This window comes from Gallus gallus, chromosome 2 (genome assembly GCF_016699485.2).
Source record: "Gallus gallus isolate bGalGal1 chromosome 2, bGalGal1.mat.broiler.GRCg7b, whole genome shotgun sequence".
NCBI lineage: Eukaryota > Metazoa > Chordata > Aves > Galliformes > Phasianidae > Gallus > Gallus gallus.
This window is the reverse complement of record NC_052533.1, coordinates 20872319-20888974: the sequence shown is the minus strand read 5'-3', so window position 1 is coordinate 20888974 and position 16656 is coordinate 20872319. Positions and strand designations below refer to the sequence as shown.

The following is a 16656-nucleotide window of genomic DNA, read 5'->3' as shown; positions in this document are numbered from 1 at the left end:
TTAAAACAGAATGTAGATGTGCAAAATACAATAATTTAAATAAGAAAGAAAATACACACGTGGTCTTTGTCATTGAAAGTCACTTTACTGATGTTACAGTATGTTAGTAACATTGAAAACCACAGGCATTTGTATTAAATACTCTCATAGAAGTAGATATGTGATGCTGTTATTAAAAGTGAGCAGGAATTTAGAACCCCAAATTACAACAATGTTATTTTATAAAAAGCAACGTTTTGTTCAGCTACATGAAAGCCAGGTTCATTCGCTTCAACAGCCCAATGCCTGTAACGCTGACGATAAAATATCACGCTCAAAGATGGAAGTCGTGAATTGCAGGGCTTCATTTTGGTGTTTGTCAAAATCTTATGTTTCTATTACATCACGGACAATTTTTAAAGGATTTTAACTAGCAAAGACAACAATATGACATAGATTGGTTGTTTCTGCCAACATCAGCCCAGCCCCACTGGTGAAACAATTCTTGCCTCTCCAAATGTTTTACCTGTCAGGGCTCTCATGAGTGGAAAAATAGATAGCTGTCTTACAGCGATGTCCAGGGTTAACAGCACAAAATGAAGCCAACTGGGAGACAGCATCCCAAAAGCTTTGCAGAAGGAACTGGTCGTGTTGTAAAGAGTGTTTTCTCCAGCAGATTAAAAACTCTGTAATGCTTTGCTATTCTGAAAAAAATAGTTTGCATTTATGCAACAATAAAAATAAGTACTGTACTCTATATAAAACACTACCTATTGGAATACATCTTTACCCTTAAGAAGGGAAAAATTAGGTTATATATTCACAGTTTGAATATGTTCTGGGCTGTATATCCAAGCATAAAATAGGCAGATTCTTTACACAGGCAGTGAGCAGGAATCCTTGTACCAATCACCAAAATAAGCCAGAATTTACCGTTATACAGAGCCGTACAATACTGTATGATTAGCTGCTAGCACCACTATACTTACAAGGTCAGTCAGGCCTATATACAGAATTTCTAACTGGGCTGTAAAAATAGACTCTCCATGCTGAAATTAGAATATATACGGTCTTAAGGCCTCAAGACTTTTTTATAACCAAAACTTCTGCTTTTTCTTAATTACAGGAGTAGAGAAACAGAAAAAAATAGCTTGTTGCTTTGACATTTTATGCTCCAGTAATTAAAAATAGCATGACACCTAGGCTTCTCCCTTCACAGGGCTGCTCTGCATTTCATTATCTCCCTGCTGCGCTATATTGCCATTCCAGCCATTCCAGCACATGTAACCAAAGTTTTCAGAGTCTAAAGGTGCATTAGCTGAAGTACTTTTTAAAAAGAGCTAAAACCAGCAGACCCAGCAAGGTGAGCCAGCTTAAAAGTCAGGTACAACATTCCTCGTGTTCTGTGTTCTGAACAACGATTACTTGCCTGCGATAACACATCTATGTTGGTGGTTGTAGTATTTCTAACTAGCTGCAGCAAACTGCTCTGGGATGACACGGTACCACCTGCTGGCTGGAAGAGTTAATGTTTCCAAAGCTTTAGTTTTATCAGCATCACCTGAGGCACCAGAAATACTTTCTGTAAGCTAACTTGGAAAATAGTTGGGTCAAAGGAATGTTTTAGTGTCTCTGGGAGAACATTTCCTGTTTCTGGTGAAATTGCACTTAAGCATCCTATTTGTGCTGCAACTATACCTGCACTTCACTGTTTTCCTTCTTTCCTGCTCTGTCGTAGTGTAACAGCTGTGTGCACATGGGACCTTCACCCCACCATGCACACATGGGATGGCAAGCTGTACAAACTCGTGCGGTTTGCTCATATTTATATTTATCTCCAGGAAATCTGACAGAAGACAAATCCCATTTTGCTACTAAATGTCACATGGTTTGGAAGCCATGCAAACAGTGGGTCATCAGCAGTCTGATGGATGATCCATTTGGAGCAAAAAAACTAACTTTGGAGGAGGCCAGAATGCTCAAGTTCTTAAAAAATGAGGTAAATCAACCTTACATTGTGGTTGATAAAATTGGCCCGAACAATGATAATGAGGCAGATATTCAGATAGCTTACAGAAAGAATTAGATAGCCTTGAGACTTGGAGCAAGAGAAATGGGACAGAGCACGACTTTTAGGTTACAGTGATCAAAGAAAGAGACTTCTCCTTCCAAAACCCTAGAGAATGAGAAGAAAACCACCAGATGGTTCTACCAGTGCAAATGAGACACGAGGCTCTTTCACCCATACTGTAACATGAGCAAACGCACTGGAAAGACCTTACCTAGGACGTTGGGTGGAAGGACAGCTAACTTGCAGCTTTTGTATCGTAGCTAACCAACACAAGAGGCTGCTAGTGGATTTGGGAGTACTTTTTAGTAGGAGTGGAAAGACAATGGAAGAGAGGAAAGGAGGAGAACTTCTTCATGCTGAGTTTTACACTGGAATTTGGTAAGTTTGCTTATGACAGCTAGATATGGGATTTGATAACAGAGCAGCAATTGCTAAGAGCTCACCTATTATCACCTAGGCTTATGGAGTCTCATAATTGTTTCACGTTATATCCTGTTGGCAAAATCTAATTTCATGTATTCTCTTGTTCCAACAGATCCTTTAGCACGCTGAGGATGTCCATGATACAGTGACTGCAAAGTTGGTCTGAATTTGTAGTATATGCATGCCTGTATTAATGTACAGACCTACTCTTAGACCTGGTTTTGAAAACAACTGTTTCAGTCGATGTTGACAAGACCACTCAGTTCATTTAAAACTGGCAAGTGATTCAGCTATGAGGATTTCAGTACACTAACTTGACACAATTTCTTTCTCTTTAATTCAGGCTACAGCCCAAAGGCCCATTTGTTCATTAGCATAATCAAAATTAACTAATGAGTACATCAGCTTAGCAAGGACAACATACCATTAATCAGGAACAAAACTCTTAAAAAATTTGTAAGTCACTGTCTTCAAAGATGCATCTCACACTTCTTATCAGGTAACAAAATTAGAGGTAAATTCTCAGTCCCAACCATTACTGGTAACCTGCCTGAGTGCATTCACCAAATGGCAGTAACATGGATTAATGAAGTTCTCACCTCAACAAATCCAAAATTAGCAGGCAGATTTTTAGTTGTTAAATTGCAGCATCACTGTGCAGCCTTATTATTTGAATAGAGTCTGTATTTTTCAGTCTCCGTCAATTAGCAATATTAATTTTATTTAAATTACACACGGTTCTTCTCCCACATGTAGAAATACAAGACTAGGATTAGTTTAGCTCATCCTGCTGTTTGTATGCTTGTATGGACAAGTAATTATAATGTATTTGAGAAGAACCGATAACCTCCCCACTTCAACATATCTGCATATTCAGCACAGCTGGCAAAAATGAGTCTGAAGGAGTCAAAATGACTGAACTATCTTACTAAATGTACAAGTACTCTATTTTAGACTACATGAGGTATTATGCAGCTATTTATATTGCTATTGCCAGTGTAACCAATTACTGTGGGTAAAGATACTTGCAGTCATCTTCAAGGTTACTAATCTGGCAGCTTTCAACACATCTTAAAAGTAGGAAAGCGCAGAATGCAAGCAAACAACCTCCTCTTTGGCCTTCACTGGCATTAGAGGCTTTCAGAGCCATACATGTTCAGGTTTTGTGCCATGACAAAGTCTCCAGGCTGCCAACTTGATGCACAATTTTCTGCAGAAGAATTCTACAAAAAAAAATGAATGTTTTGTGATGTTCTCACTCTAGACAATCAAAGTGAAAGTCAATGTTTATTAAACTCAGAAGTCATAACTAGACTCCCAGTTACTACATACCTCCAAATGTGAATGTGACTGTTAAAGTTACACGACAGACACAACTGGATCATGATATGCTACGAATGCATTATACCAAAACACGTAAGAAGCTGTAAGTACATAGTATGTTGAAAATACAGTCAGGAGAGCCATTTGTTTTCAAAACAAGAAGCTATGAACATTACACAAACAGCCAATATGTTACACCCAGTTCTGTTTGCCAAATCTTGCTGCTTCTTGGTAAGGCAGAATGGAAAGGGAAGAGTAAAGGGTGGTGAATATGAAATACGAAATCTAACAAGATTATTCAAAATCACATGCTAGTTTGTAACCAAATAAAATATCATAAAAGGCACATGATGAACAGTCCAGTTATTAGAGACAAAATACTAAGACAAAAGGGGAAAGCAGCTTAGAGGCAACAGAATAACAGAGAGGCTATCGGGTTAGCATGATTTCCTAATTGAGGTGAACTCCTTGAGGGTTTTGCCCAACTTTCAGCGGAATCGATAACAGACTTCTATCAATTTCAGGTGATTATGGCTCAGGCCCTAATTTCATGAGCTATGCACTATCAACTACTTTTAACCCAGTTACCTACACTCAAAGTAAATCTTTGCAAAAAATATTCTTCTGTGCTGATAGCTATTCACTCTTCACAAAAGTGCAGAATCTTTTCCTAAAGCAATTACTAATGGCTGGCTCTTTCAACACGTTCTGTCATGTACTTTGTACTCACTCACATTTGCCTTTCTATAAAATACTTACCAGAACCTGTTGACTGTGAAGGAAATCACTGGAACTCCAAGGTCAACATTTTGTTACAATCCAACAAACAGCCTAATCATAAAATATAGTGCTTCTAAAAATCTTATATATTTTATAGTTGCTGACATCTTTAAACATTTCTTAATTTAATCTTACATATATCCAACTTTATTCACTTACTTAAAAGTTAAAAAAATATATTAAGAGGCTGAAAGTGTTGGCTTTGCTTCTTAAAGGAAATGCATGAAAGAGGTAGAAGATTCAGAAACACTGCAGATGTTTCCATTGGGATAATATCTAATTGATAATTCGGCTGTTGGGCAAGGTATTCAATTGCACCATACAGAATCAGGTGTGTTGTTCTATAATGGCACTACTTGAAGCTAAGAATTCATCATTTTTGGAGAGCTGGAGAATTATTAATTGATATAACATGGCCCAGTTTTCTTATTGAATGGAAATGTCCACCTTCGTTTTACAACAGACACCCTTTAGAAGTCTCACTATTGGAAACGTAACTATTCATTGATTCAGGAGACCAACATCTCCATGGTAAAGGTGTTGGGATTTTTTTCCATTTTTTCTGGCTAAACTCACTTGTACTTAGTTTATGGCCCCCCCAGAATTTCAAGGGTACATCAGGGGCAGCAAGCAGAGCAATCGAGCACACAGTAAAGGAGACTCCACAAACAAATGAAAAGACAGCAATGAAACTGGCCACTTGCCCAGCATTGGTATTATCTAGTGCAGTGAAATTGTTAGGCTTCTCATAAGTTACACTTTCTCATCCAAAACAGCATCTGAAGCGCTCTATCAGAAATACACAGCAAGTCTTGTCAGAGGACTTCACATCACCACATCCTGAATTGAGTATGTAGAAGTATTCCCAGATTTCCAGGAAGTTTGTACTGCATGTTAGTTCAAGGCTCTGTCTCTGTTGTCTACGGGATCGTTCCTGATCGCCCCAGTGTCGGGTTGTCTCATCTCACTGAACAGCCCTTTTTGGCTGCTTCCCCTTATGATGATTTAAGACAAAGTGCCACCGTACCGGTTCCTGCATTCCACCATACAATTGAGATTGTCGGTTACTTAGAAGATGGTACAGATTTTGGTCAAACACCAGTTTCTGAGACGTGGTTTTACAGTACTGTACTTTCTGTATTTCCAAAGTTGTCTGCTCATGTATTAGAAAATCTGAAGTGTGATGATGTTAGTCATGTTTCTTTAGGCATTTGGCAAAATACACTTATGTATAACAGCTATTTTTGACATTATCAAATGTTTACATATATACAATCTGTATACTGAGATTATAAACACGTAAGGTAAAAAAAAAAAGATATAATCCTTGTTTGTTTGATGTTTAGGTTCAAAGAGTTGCCTTTCAAAGCTTGAAATCCTGTAAAAAAAATCCTATATTTCTTACTCCTGCATGCTAATTTCTACTACAGTATGTTGTTTATCCCTTACATGTGGAAAGTAAAGAACACAAGGTTCATGCACACAGCGTACAAGTTTACATCAGCCAGCTTCTCCTGAGTGCGCGTTCCCAAGGCCGGTCAGTGTGACCTGGAGCTGCACTAAGCCAAGGGAAAACCCCAACCCTCTCCCAGGTGGGATGTGGGGTGAGCGTGTCTGGTACCATGCAGAACAGCCTCGTCACGTCCATCTAATGGTCCCCTGGTTTGGGTTGTTCTTTACATCAAGTCTGTAAAATTCTCCTTGATCAAAAAACAAAAACAGAAGAAAAGAAAAGAAAAAAAGAGACTGCTTTTTCCCTTCCAGATGAGAGGAGGTTCTCACTGTGGTCACGGGCATCTGTGTTGATCTTCTGAATTGTCTGAAGAGCAGATGAATGTGCAACGACTCAGTGGTGCTGAGTTTGTACAGAATTTAAAGTAAACAGTTCTTGCGTCATCCCAGGAAAACGGTGCAGCTAAATGGAAGTCTCCCATAGCTGGAGAGGCAAAAAAGGGGCATAAATACACATTATAGACAGACACACAGCCTGCTGCCCAAGCGGTGTGATTGGGCGAGGCAGCCCCAAGGGCTGGGAAGCCCCCGCGCTGCCTGCCTGGAGCTGTCCATTGGCCCAGGCAGACCCTTTGCTCATTCCACATATTTGGTATGTCCACACACGTCAAGCAGGCCTGGAGCTCCCCACACACTGAGCGTACCAGTGCTGCCCCAGGCCACTCCCTACCCAACACAGGGCATAGGCAGAGCCTGCAGCACCCATCTGCAGCATTCCACTCAGTTCTTTCTCAAATAAAAGGATGGAGAGCAGTGGTGGGAATCACATCGCAAGCTATCACAAGCAACAGACCTGAAGTAAATTTTAGAGGGGTTTTGCTCATTTCATATCTGCTGTCTGAGCTGATGGAGAATATGCACTGCCTCTTGGTAGCAGCTGGAAATCTCATTCCAGAAGTTTCAGCCCACCCTGAGGAGCCGAAAAAGCCCTTCCACGTCTACCAGGGCCTGATGTGTGCCCCTCACATCCTGCTCAGCTGCAGCTTATTCACCTTTCCATCATGCTGGAAGGAAGCCATCCCCCAGCCCAGATGTGCATCTCTGGCTGTTTCAGCCCCCTGGAAGGCTAAGGAGGGGAGCCAGACTGCTCTTCTCAACCCAGAGGCTGCCCCAGGCAAGCTTCCAGCTTGAAACAGAAGTACAGAAATTTGGGCTTGGGGTGTGAGTGCCACCTAAATAAGTGTCTATAAACACAGCCTCCAAGACCGCTCTAATCTGTGCCAGAGGCTCAGCCCTCAGCAGCTGCTTGAGCTACAGATCTGAGGAAACGCCAGCTCTGCTCTCACTGTTTCTCAAAGATCTGCCTCACTTCCCTTTTGCAGAGCTACCAGTAAATTACACCAGCAACAAAAACACAGCGAAAAGGGACACATACCCTGGCACTTTGCCTGTTTGCTTTCTTCTCCTCATCAGGAAGTGGTGGCATTGGGTAAGGGTATTTTCTGCTGGAAGCAATAGATCCAGTGGATGAAGATGGGGACTTTGCAGGAGACAGTGTCCTGAGATGTTGAAACACAAAATAAATGTCATGGCTTCGGGTCCCAGCACTGCAACAGCAACTGCCATTACTCTGAAGCTTGGTTCAGAACCAAGTATGTTGTCTATTATCAGTTCAATATTGGGGGGACAAAGTTGTTTGATCGGTAGTCTAATCATTTCATGACTATAAATAAAGGTATTTATAGCTCTCAGGAACACTGGAGGAAAAAATAAAATTTCCTTCTTATTAGAATCATATTGCATACAAAAAAATGATTTCTTAAACTGATTTACATGCTAATGTAACTAATCATTTCAAAATTAACAGAACTAAAAGACATGGTGTTATGAATCCTAAATTGAAGCAGTCATAGTATAAATACAAACTGAACAGTGTTTTCTGCCAGTGGATGACTAAATTATCAGGCAGTTATCAGATATTAAACATATCTTACACACCTCCTATATTGATACAAACATAGCAAATAAATTTATTATCTTACAACAATGCATTAATTTACACATATGCATGCACTTGGAGGCCAAACTGTTAGTTGTGAAGGAACAAAGGCATATACAAAGTGCTAATAACAAATTATTGGACATGCAAGCATCATACAGTGCATATTGTTCCAGCCAAAGAAAGAGTCTGATGAGAATATACAAAAATGGACTGATTAGTCAATGGCAATCAGCATTTCTGTACAAGGTGAGTAGAGTAAGCAGGAGCAAGTAAATGTTTGAATCACATGAAAGGCATTCTTTTCGAGTCAATAAGGCAGCAGCACATTATTGACTGAAATTTTATACCCAAGAAAAAACTCTAATGCTTCTGGTTTGAGAATCTGCACTTTTCCCACTTGAGAGGTTCCTATTAGGCTCAAAATCTGGGCAGAATAAAAGGGGGAAAAAAAACCAACAACAACCAAAGCTCAAAGTATAAAATGAGAGACACCCCTAGCCTTTTGCTCTGTTCTGCAGAATGAGGGCATTTTTCTAAGGAGGCCTCCTACGAGTGCAGGCACATCTCCCAGAGCCTCCCTGAGAACTGCTGCCTACTATTTTCTGTGTGTCTCTGAGATGGAAGCACTCCCTCAGTCCCCTCAGACAGACTTCCAACCCCCACACACATAGCAGGGGCTGAGCAGCCATAGGCCCCAGTGCTGAGCACCACTACCAACACCACAGATAGCAAGGAGCCCCAGGGAGCAGCCCTGGCTAACAGCTGATGGCCCTTGCCTCTGGGATCTGTAGGATCAGGTCCGTCTGTCTAGAGAGGGCTATGGACGAGCCAGGGGTTCTTTTGTGTCTGGAACTGTCTTGTACCTCTGTTATTTAAGTGAAATCATTCACCTTTAAATGATTATTATTTTATTTTGGACTAGCACATTGTTTTCTTGTGCCTGTAACTCCCTACAACAGCACATTCTCTTGTCTGCCATACAAATAATGATTGATGATAGCCATGGGCAACAAGGTGTCAATGGAAGTCATATGGTGACAGCTCTCCAGTCTGGCTCATGATGCTATAATGCCTCACGCCATAGCCTCTAAACAGCAATTAGAAATTTGGAGTCAGTACAATTATCCAAACATTAACAAGTACATCCTTAACACATACACTCTGATCATCTTTTAAGATGAACTGGACATTTTCAGGAAAAAAAAAAGATTAAATAGCTACTGCTGTGTAAAACAGGAAATTCATCTGCCCAGCATCACAGATATGGGCACCAAACTGCAAAGCAACACAACAGGTTATTTCTCGAAGAAGTCCAGGGAAAGGTTCTCAGTGGTAACCTGCTCAGTGCTCTGCTGCTCACTGACCTCCAAGTTCTCCATCTGTGCCCAATCTGGACAGAAAAAGATCACTAAAAATAATATTAATGGATATAAATTCAAAAAATAAGGAGAGGAAGAAGGGGGAAAGACAAGGCGAGTGGATTCTACAGACTATTAGTAATCTGTTCTTTTGTGGATTTTGCCTAAAAATCCTTCAGTGGGATTTAAAATCTTGATGGGTAAAGTTCTAATGATGCACCTGGAGATTAGAAGCAAAGAAGCAAGCATATTAGATCTTGCTTGGTAATCCCTATGAGAAAGCTGTTTATTTGTGCAGGTACCATGGTTGCCTCCTGCATACTGTAGGCTCTTTCTAGGGGTAGTTTTGGCATCACAAGAGTAGGCTGTGGCAACAAGGAAAGCCACAGCCAATCTACCCGTACATTAACACCAGTAGGTGATCCTGGAAGGAGCAACTTCCTCCCAGGAATGGGGCATCTGGAACCTTTCCCTGCAGAGCACAAAGATGATAAGAAACCTGGAGCACCTCTCCTATGATGACAGACTGAGGGAGCTGGGTTTCTTCAGCCTGGAGATGAGCGGCTCCGTGGAGACCTCATTACAGCCTTCCAGTACATAAAGTGCCCCATCCCTGGAAGCATTCAAGACTGGGTTGGATGGGGCTTGGGCATCCTGAGCTGGAGGGGAGCAGCCCTGCCCACAGCAGGAGGTTGGGACTGGGGGGGGTTTTAAGGTTCCTTCCAATCCAAGCCATTTGGTGATTCTACAGTTCATCCATGTGTGCTACATAAAGCTTTCCACTGCACTCAGCAGAGGCCTCACAGGTGACCACCTTAAACTAGTAGCTTTTGGAGCAACACGTCGGTGGTGGGAGAGAAGAATTCTCCTCCTTGATGCAGTAGTGGAATTTTATCCTATACTGTAGGCAACTAATATTTTAAAGATTTGGAGGAAAGAGAACAAATTGCCCCAAATGGAAGTGCTTTTAAAAACTATGTGAAACCCCCCGGCAAACACGATGCTGCCATTTTGGAAGGTTTGGAAGCCCAGACCTCCAGTGCAGCTGCCTCCATTTCTTCCTCTCAGCCACGCTCCGTGCTGCCCGCTCACCTACAGTCTGCACACATCATCAGTGTGCACATCACTGCTCACCTGCATGTGCAAAGCCACAACCTCTCTGGGAGCAGCACGTGCATCCTCCTTGGGAACTTTTCAGGTCAAACACATTGAGAATGCAGTTGCACACTTAAATAAATGACCTTGCCCTCTCCTCACAGGTTCTCACCGCTTGTTTCTGCTGTAGGCTTAGGTGCTGGGTTTTGTCATATTTTGTCTCATCTATGGAGACTGTGAAAACATATCAGTAGTCATCAAATGTGTGCCCACAGATCTGAGGATGCATCCTGTGTGACAAACGTAGTTTGGGTTTCTTGATCACCCTCCAGGTTCTGCCCTGCATTTGTGTATGTGCTGTGTATCCCAGATTTACATGTACATTAAATGAGAAAGAGCCAGGAATGACCTTTCTCATTTATGGAGGTGGAAGAAACAGCATTCAGGGACACTTGAGGGTAATGCCAGGGTCAAAGGAAGGCAAAACTTGACGGTTTTGGTCAAGGGAGGGATCCATTCAGCTTTCACTGGGGTTTTAGTTCTCCTGCTATCACATCCATTAGCTTTCATGACAAACACTGCTTCCAGCTGACCCTATACAAGAAACTATGAAAGCAGCCCAACCTCCAACACAGTTTTGAAGGATTTACCACCAACCTGGAATGAAGCCATGCACCTAACATGTTGTAAAGACTTCATTTCTGACGAGGAAGCAAGATGCCACTACAGTCTGTCTTCCTGTTGTAGAAGCTGAAACTAACTGTGTGGGGAGATTGCTGGGGTCCAGAAGATGCTACAGAGCTGCAGGATGCCTGCACATGCTCCTGGGCAGACAGACATCTGCCTGCTTTCCCTTCCCTTATCCTAACTGGGGGAAATCCTGGCACTGCACACTGTCCCCTGGTCACACAACTAGATGTCTTGTACCCTACAAGTGTCATTTCAGCCAAACTCAAAGCAGTGGCCCTGACAGATCTGAACTGTTGATGAGCTGTGTTTCATTCTGTTTCATAGTCTAAAATAACTTAAAAGTCAGCTCAGGGAAAGCACTTCAAACTTGTATACATCAGCCTGACCTGACATCTGCTTACGCGGGGCAGCTCTGCGTAGAATGTCAGCGACATAAATTAACCTATGTTAGGCAGTTGCAGTCTCCTAAAACCACTGATGTGGTGAAGCATTTCAGAATTTTAATGCCGTTCCTTCTGGGAAACAGCCGCATGTCAGGTCTCTTCAATGGGAGAAGCACAGTAAGGGGTAAGGAGGGGCTCAGCCCTACGGGAGCTGCAGGAGAGGTGGAGGCTTTGCCTGGAGCCCTCATCCCAAGCACTGCCCAGCCGTGCTCCCAAAGTAAGCACTCGTATGCTTTAATGGACTCTTTTGCCTAATTACTGAAATAAAATCCTAAGAGAAAAGGTCTCTGCCCAACAGCAGAGCAGTAGAGCTCTGCTCCAGCCACACATCCCATTGCCAATACGTTTTTCATCTGGGATGACCATTTCCCTTATAGATAAACCATCCAAATAAATGTTTTCTTTGCAACTTTTTTTTGTTTGTTTTTAAATACTCCTGAAGATTTTAAGGTACCCATAAATATCTGCAAGAATTCAAACGTAGGCAGTGCAGTGCTTCAGAGGGCACTTTCTCATCTCTTTGGTCTATAATTGTACATATGAGCACTACATTTGGGGATTCTGATGGCTCATTTTCTGACACTGTTGTAGTTCCTGAATCTTTTAAGACGCCCCAGATCACCAACAGCAGCTGCCCCTTGCAGCAATGCTGAAACTGGGAAGCGATTTCCCACCCAGGATTATCGCTGGGGTTACACAGCTGTGGTCTGGCATGTAAAATCAACATCTAGCTGAGACTTTGTGCAGGAAAATGAGACTTTTTGAGCTCTTCCTTTCCTATAGAAGAAACTCTCACAGCTGGAAGCTTTCTAGCAACAGAGCTACTATTGTTATTATTAATAAAAAGTAATTATATGAAGATTCCCATTAGACCAAAAAAAAAGTTAATAACTCTTTAAATTTAATAACTAGGACACCAGGTGTCAGGGAGGCAATTTTAGAATTATACAGATATATATATATATATATATATATATATATATATATATAAAGCTGACTGAGAAAGTCTTTTTGATACCTTCTGTCTCTATTTTCTGGAAATGTGCAAATTTCCTCGGAATTGTAGGAAGTGCTTTTGGTTTTTCCTACTTCAGGTTCACCTACAACAGCACCAGTCATCAAGATATTATTCACAGAATTACAGGGAAACAAGCAAAAGAGCAGTATTCCTTTCAGATCTCCTTAAAGGAAAAGATGAATCAAAGATTCACAACACAAAATACCTCCAGGCTGACGATCTGGTGTGAGAGCCTTAGGCTGTGATTCCTAAAATGAAGATCAGCCAGACAGCTCAACTTCAGCCTGACTTTCTGGTTTTCTAAACAAGATTTGGTTGGGGCTTTTTTTGTGAATTATTTCAAAGATCAAAACCCAACTATGTGACATTCTGACATGCAGCTCTAAGGAACAGTACATTCCTACCAAGAACAGTTTCACCATGATTGTGCCTGAGCTCTGGGAGCACCATGCAGTGAACCTCTCAAAAAGCCTCTCAAAAAAGCCTCAAAAGCCCATGGCAACTCATCCCAGGAGATTTGAGCCTTTGCCTTCCATAATATCCCTGCAGAACAGTTCTCTGTGGTTACCCTCAGTTAATTAGGGCACACAGGTTTCTGAATTTATGCTATCTTCTCTCCCATTTCTAAAGTTACTGCTGCAGGCAGTCATTAGTAAGTTTCTGTGGAGCAAAATTGTTAATTTAGGTTTCATCTCTGCTGATACAGAGCCCTAAGAATTCACATGGGTCAGCTTAATCCTCATCTGCACACAAAAAATGTTTGGTTTATCTCAAATGCAATTAGAAATGTGAATCATTCACTGCAGCAGGGAAAACCCTCCGGGCTGGGGTATGCTCCTGTCAGTTTAATCTGGTTACTAAATCAAAAAATACTGATGCTAAAAAATGAAAACCAAATTAGGAGTATGCACCCAGGAATTTGAACCTGTTTAGCTAAACTGATTAAAGTAACATATTTTAAACTTCCTGTCTTTATGTACCAGCACCGTCTCTGTCTATTGCAGCCAGAGGGCTTCGGCTATGAACATCCCAGAGAGGCAGCAGGGAGGTGAGGTCACGGTGGGAGGCTGACTGCCTTGCCTCAACAGTACAGGTCCAGAGGGCATTTGCAGGAAAAGGTTTCCTTCTTGCCCATAAACACACACTTCATTCCTAGTGTGAGTTTGCCTAATTTCACCTTCCTGTGAACGTTGATCATTACCAGTATTGATCTAAATGCCCATCAAGGTTTTGCTCCATGTGCAGATACGTGGATTTTATGATCAACTAGGCATTTAACTGCTCCATAAAACCAAACAGCTTGAGTTCCTGAAGGCTCTCCTAAGGTTTATCTGGGTTGCACGCCTAAATTTCCTTCATTCTTGAACAAGCTTCATAAACCGTAGGCACCGGAACTGGACCTGGTTGCTAACACCACCAATGATTAAACCACTGGGCTCACAATCACCTGCTCAGATGTCGAAGCACCAATACCCTGACCTGGCCAACGCTGATGAGCACAACCACAGAATCCTCCCTGAAACCTGGAACTCCTGCATCAGGGATCACTACTCAGGGCTGGCAGGCTTAAATTCACCTCATCTGACCTGATAGCTTTTTGGAACACTTCTCTGCAACTTCCTCTGCAATTTAACAACTCTTGAAAGCAAATGTAAATGATATTAAAAAATGACTATTTTAAGCTCTTATAAGACTTCAAGGGATTTTCAGTTCTAAAGATGACTAAACTCCCAAGCTGCTATTTAATACCTTCCAGTGTAACTATCAGAATAAAAGCGTTTCATTAACATCTTGTGCTACAACCCCGTCACATTTTTCTCCAAATAAACACCACACACAGTGAATGTTTCTGCCCTTTTGCACTATTAGTAGGTCCACTCCTGTGTCATAATTACTGTTAGATTTCTATCTATTCATTCTTACCATCCTTCACTGTTTTGGCTAAAAATTGCACTTTTTATTCTTTGCATCTCTATAACTCTTGCTTGAGCCTCCTGTTTGGTATGTCAGCTTACAGTGTTTTACATCCTTTGTCACAAATTGTCTTCCATTCTCCCCTATGCTAGCTGTTTTCTTCCAGCTGATACAGACTGCTTGTTCAGTGGCAGGATTGCACCTTGGGGAACACAGACTTGTGATTATGTACAGCGGGAAAGCCAGCCTCATGCACACTTCTCTTTAACTTGGAAGGCATTGAATACACGTTTTCCTTTCAAAAACAAAGGATTTTGGGAATAGAACCCTACACTCACTTGTAACAGATTCATTAGTTGTTTGATAAACAGAGCACAGAGTATATTCTCATACATTTATTTATCCAATCACAATGTTCATTATTTCATTGTATGGTGAGGGTAAAATACCACTACTTTTTTTTTTTTTTTTCATTTAAATTTTAGTATGCACTATATAAGACAGTGGGTAGAGTGAATGTGTTATGTTTGCTTCAGTAAATTAAATTCTATTTAAGTTAATACTACTTTATTAGTGATAAATACGTCTCATGCCCATAAACACTACTTGGCATAAAATGATGAGAAAGCTACTACAAGCTACAGATGATGGTGGGAATGCATGCACTACACACACCCTTTTCAATGGCTTCATTAAAACATTCAGTAAAAGAATTGTAAATTGCACATGAAGCCAAAAACAGACATCAAAATGCAGCAAAAGAAGAGGGGCCCTTTGCACCTACAGTAACTTGTATTGATTTATACAAGGTAGGAGTCCCAAGATATTTGTATATGCTGGAACAGCTCTTAAAAAAGATATAGAATTAATTTACAAAATACCTAAAGTATGGTCCTTCAGTGTTTTTATTCACATCTTCTACCCACTTAGCTACATTATATTCTCTTTTGAACCATGGGTTTAAATACCTGCAGAAAGCAATGGAAGGAACAGAGAAAGCAGAAGAACAAGAATAGAAAATCTGAGAACACACAGCACAAGCTTAGCAAGGATGTCTTCATCCCCAAAATGCAAGTGAATATGGCAAATCAATCAGTATGGATGTAGGGTGAGGACTAGGTAATGTGTACAACTGCATGAGAAAATCTGAACTACAACAAGACTCGCATGTTTGGTTTATTTATCTGGAAATTCTATGAAAGGATACATCACTCATTTTCTCTCCTAAGGGCAAAATTCACTCCTAGGCAGAGGGCCAGCATTAAGCTCATATTCTCAACTTCTCTCATGATCTCAAAATAAGGCTGAAGGGGGATTTGGGCTCCAGTCCTGCAGTTCTGCCCGTTGCAGATACAGGTTTGTACCCATCTAGAGCAAATTGCAAGACAATGGCAAAACGAGTATGGTAACTTGGGCTCGGCCCTTCTACAGGAATGAATTTCAGCCTCAGTATGTTAAAAGGTTTGAATTGCTTGTCAGTGCAGTGGCAGTTTTTGCATTTATGTGCAAATAAACCTCTGATCTTATGATTGTTTCCTGTGATAGGACCACAAGAAGCTTTCAAGGAGGTGGGCTGCAGGGCTATCTCCCATTTTACAGAAGCAACCTTGATACCAAAACCACCATTTTTAGTAAAACATCTCTGAGCTACATACTCATAATAGCTACATGAAAACTAGAAATAAAAATGGTGTTTAATTAGTCGACAATAATGTTACTAGTGAAGAAGATAACTTTTTTTGACTGTTTTTTCTTAACCCCCGGTACCAAGTTGAGGGAATTTCTCCCCCTTCATAACATTAAGGAAAGAAGGGCAGCGTAGAAGCAGCAACCTGTCTGGTCCAATTTAAATCTGGTTTTGCTGTATAAAAATGGCAACAGTTTCACAATTATTTGTAACCATCACCTTCATTTAATGGAGATTAGCACACTCTGAATCAGGAAATAACGTGTAATCAAGGGAAAGGGGAAAAAAATAATCTTTTTAAGTTAGTTTTGGTACCTGGTGTCAGTTCTCACCATCCTTATGAAAGAGATTCCACTGACCTCACACATGAGAACAGGCCTGACAAGGGACTGCTCAGGTGGGGTTTGGTGGGGCCAGACCA

The 16656-nt window shown here is 41.2% G+C and overlaps 1 protein-coding gene across 15 annotated transcripts in view; it reads right to left on the bottom strand.

Moving 5' to 3' along the window:
• Positions 1 to 63: 63 nt before the first annotated feature.
• Positions 64 to 16656, bottom strand: part of ADAM22 (ADAM metallopeptidase domain 22) — a 130894-nt gene continuing 114301 nt past the window's right edge. For 9 of the 15 annotated variants that reach the window (XM_025148403.3, XM_025148406.3, XM_015281971.4 and 6 more), the window contains 3 exons: positions 15430 to 15516; positions 7464 to 7587; positions 64 to 6512 (listed from right to left, as the gene is read on the bottom strand). In XM_025148403.3, the coding sequence (XP_025004171.1) occupies positions 6492 to 6512; positions 7464 to 7587; positions 15430 to 15516 (232 nt within the window). In that variant the 3' untranslated portion in view covers positions 64 to 6491. The remainder of the gene's footprint in view (positions 6513 to 7463; positions 7588 to 15429; positions 15517 to 16656) is intronic. The other 6 variants (XM_025148405.3, XM_015281975.4, XM_040693054.2 and 3 more) reach the window with 1 other exon arrangement.